This window comes from Carya illinoinensis, chromosome 11 (genome assembly GCF_018687715.1).
Source record: "Carya illinoinensis cultivar Pawnee chromosome 11, C.illinoinensisPawnee_v1, whole genome shotgun sequence".
NCBI lineage: Eukaryota > Viridiplantae > Streptophyta > Magnoliopsida > Fagales > Juglandaceae > Carya > Carya illinoinensis.
This window is the reverse complement of record NC_056762.1, coordinates 29,499,009-29,502,589: the sequence shown is the minus strand read 5'-3', so window position 1 is coordinate 29,502,589 and position 3,581 is coordinate 29,499,009. Positions and strand designations below refer to the sequence as shown.

The 3,581-nt window shown below is 35.7% G+C and overlaps 1 protein-coding gene across 1 annotated transcript; it reads right to left on the bottom strand.

The window, feature by feature from the left end:
* Nucleotides 1-1,402: 1,402 nt before the first annotated feature.
* Nucleotides 1,403-2,947, bottom strand: LOC122282366 (protein FAR-RED IMPAIRED RESPONSE 1-like). Its single transcript, XM_043094322.1, has 3 exons — nt 2,743-2,947; nt 2,282-2,658; nt 1,403-2,236 (listed from the first exon to the last, which is right to left on the bottom strand). The coding sequence occupies exons 1-3, from the start codon at nt 2,945-2,947 to the stop codon at nt 1,403-1,405; spliced, it is 1,416 nt and encodes a 471-aa protein (XP_042950256.1).
* Nucleotides 2,948-3,581: the final 634 nt, after the last annotated feature.

Genomic DNA, 3,581 nt, shown 5'->3' with positions numbered 1-3,581 from the left:
TCATGCTCCAAAATGTTTATGCGGAGAGATAACACGTCTAAAGTTATCAAAAACACCAAAAAATCCAATGCGACCTTTTTATTCATGTCCAAATTACAATAGAGAGGTAAATATTAATTAGTCTTGTTTGTGCAAACATTGTTGTATTAATTCTAATTTTCCACACTGATTAGATGTTTGCTGCAGGAAAGGTCATATTGCGAGTACTTTTTATGGGCAGATATTGAAGTAGAAAATGAAGAAAAACTTATATGTGAAAGAGAATGCTGCTTCCAAAAGAGAGATGAATAACTCCAAAAGAAAAAGGAAGAGCTCCAAAAGAAAGAAGAAAAACTCAAAAAGTGGGAGGAAGGACTCCAAAAGTGGGAGGACATCCAAAATGATCGAGATGAGCTTCATGGTGTAATGAAAGATATTAATCGTATACGCATACAACCCTGCATGTATTGGGGACTTGCAATTCTAATATTTTGTTGTTGGATAAGATCAATAACAGTTACAAATCAAGTATCTTTGTATCAAACATTGTAATGTTGTGTAGTAGGTTGTAATAGATAGGTTTACAACCTTTATCAATATTGTAATATTCAAACCCATCAGCTGTGTATGGAACTTTTTGAACCTGTGATATCCTATCAGTTATTATAAGTATTGTTATGCTTTTAGACAATTTAGATTGCTATGTTTTCAATACTAAAAGTGAAGAAATTATATCATGTTAAAACTTTTCTCTACCAATCTCATGAACATGACGGACCTGTAATAATTTGAAAATGAGAAAACATATCTCAATACACAGAGTTTAAAATGGTTGCAATATCCAAGCTTCTTCAATACACCAACATCACAACAATACATCAAGGTTACAAGAATACAAAATAGAGTTCTACAATTGAATTCTAAAACATAGTCCACATGAACAGTCTACAACGTCTTCAGATCTCATTAATAGCTTTTTACGCAGCAGTCTTACATGTCTTTCATCAATCATCGAGAGGGCCATGAGATGCAATGTTCACCTGCAAGCAGTTTAAAATATAGACCAGTAAAAAATCATGCAAAACTTGGACAAAAGGGATGAAAGATTTAACATTTACCTGAGAAATAACGCTTTGTTGTGTAGCAAGTATTTGCGAAACACCTTGTGGTGTGCCATGCAGTATTACCTCATATGTGGGGTTTAATACACCTTACGTATGTGATGTTGCCTACATTTAAATACATAAACAAATTATATAAGTTAAAAATAAATGAGTTAAAGCAAAATGACATTATTTAATTCAACTCATACTTTTTCTTTGTCGCTTGCAACTAGCCTTTCTGTTTTTGGTTTGCAACTTCTCTATTGTAGGTTGTCTCCTCTTTGATGGGGGCCTCCCTTTGCCTCTGACAACACGAGGACTCAAAACTTTTTTCGAATTTCTAGTTTCGCATAAATGGAAGTATGAGTGCTTGCAACTGTGGCCTGAGGCTTTGACTTGGTGTAAATTGAATTCATTGTCTTTAGCTTCTGTGTTATGTCCAGGGAATTATCTTCGCTTTCACATGCATTTGTAGCTATTTTGTAACATAATTTTATCAAACCAGAGTACCGACTAGCAGCTGGTTTACCACTCAAGTCATCGTCACTGCTGCGAATAAGAGCATATCTACGTTTAATGTCATTTCTCCACCTCTCCATAATGTACTTTTCTGGCAACTCTTGAACATCTCTTGCGGCAAAAATTGAAAGAATGTACTTACATATAATTCCTCTCATCTCAAATAGTCCACACATGCACTTTGCCTCACACTCATCTTCATTGAAGTACGCTTGCAAAGTTAACTTCTTGATGTCATCTTCAACTTCTCTTTGGTCATTAACTTGATACGTAGTAATTGCCCCTTCTATTTTTATGATAACACAGTGAGAGTAGATAATCCTCATTACTTCTGACTGCACTTCCTTAAATTTGGAATTTGTGTACATTGCTTGAAATTTTTTCTCCAAGGGTAAATGAGATATACAAGGGATTGTACAATTAAATAAGTGGAAATCCGCTACTATCTCATTCCCTACATTCTTCCTCAGTGCATTGTCGAATTGATCTACGAATTCTTTCAATGTAGTCTCTAAATGTACATATCCATCAAAAAAGGCATTCATGCTCTCATTCCTCTGAGTTGTGTTCATCCCAACCCAAAATATATTTTTCAGGTATATCGGAACCCAATACGTGTGCCCACTATAGAGACTCTAAAACCATGCATTTTCATGCAATTTATAAGTGTTAATAAACACCTCCCAAGACTTCTCAAACTCGTCAGAAGTCTGAGAATCATACACACATCGCTGCAATGCACTTTTCAAACCACACTTAAATTCAGCATGTGAGCCCAACTTCTCGGACATTTTTCTTAGTATGTGCCATAAACAGTATCTATGCCGGATATTTGGTAGCACTATTGCAATAGGATTTTTCATGACCCTGTCTTGATCAATGATGATAGCTTTTGGCGCTTTCCCATCCATACACTTCAACCAAGTGTCAAATAACCAAACAAATGTTTCAGTATTTTCACTTGATATCAAGCCTGCTCCCAAAAGTATTGACTGTCCATGGTGGTTTACACCAACAAACGAGACAAATGGTATGCCATATCTATTTATTAGGTATGCTGTATCAAATGTCACAACATCTCCAAAATACTCATATGCCGCTCTGCTGCGTGCATCGGTTCAAAAGACATTTTTTAATCGACCATCATCATCCAAATCCATCGATGAGTAAAACCCATCATTCTTATACTGCATCCTCTCAAAATAACCACGAAGTGCATCAGCACCTCCTTTGCCAAGTCTAAGGTGTTGAGCCTTATCAATATAATTCCTTGCATCTTTTTCAATAAATGGAAGTTTCTCAAAGCCACCAACCTCGACAACCAATGCGTTAAAACTTTTGGCCATACCAATGTCTGCTTTGTCATTAATATCTAACTGCCTCTTCAAGGAATCATCAATTACGCGATTACATCTAAAAAATCTTGCCTTTTGTGGACTTAACCCATTGTTATGCACATTATAGACAGTAGTTATGCGTAAGACACCATCAACCAAACTTGCATTAATTCTCGCCTTACAATCAATTTTCGTTGTCAAGCGTGGTTTAAAAATGTTGGTAATACGTTTCCTTGCCTTACCACCACGAGCACAACTAACTATTACATATCAAACAGTCCTATCTTCTTCCCTTTTACTTCTTTAGGTCATTATGCAGAATCCACATTGTCTTTCATATTGCTTGTAATAGTAAATGAGTTCTTTCTCAGTTTTAAAAAAATCCCCGGCGTTGGCTGTAAAACTCTATCATCATCATTTCTCGACGTTGGTTCTGAAACCCCATCATCATTATTTCTTGGTGTTAACTCTAAAACCACATCATCATCATCATCGTTCTTAGCACTACTTCCTCATCATCTCTGACATTTGGGGTATCCATATAATTACTGTTTTCATCAAAAAAACAGATGTCGCATAGTAGATGTGCATTCTTCCCCTTTCTCCATCAACAACAATATTGATATATTTAGCACAACACAAC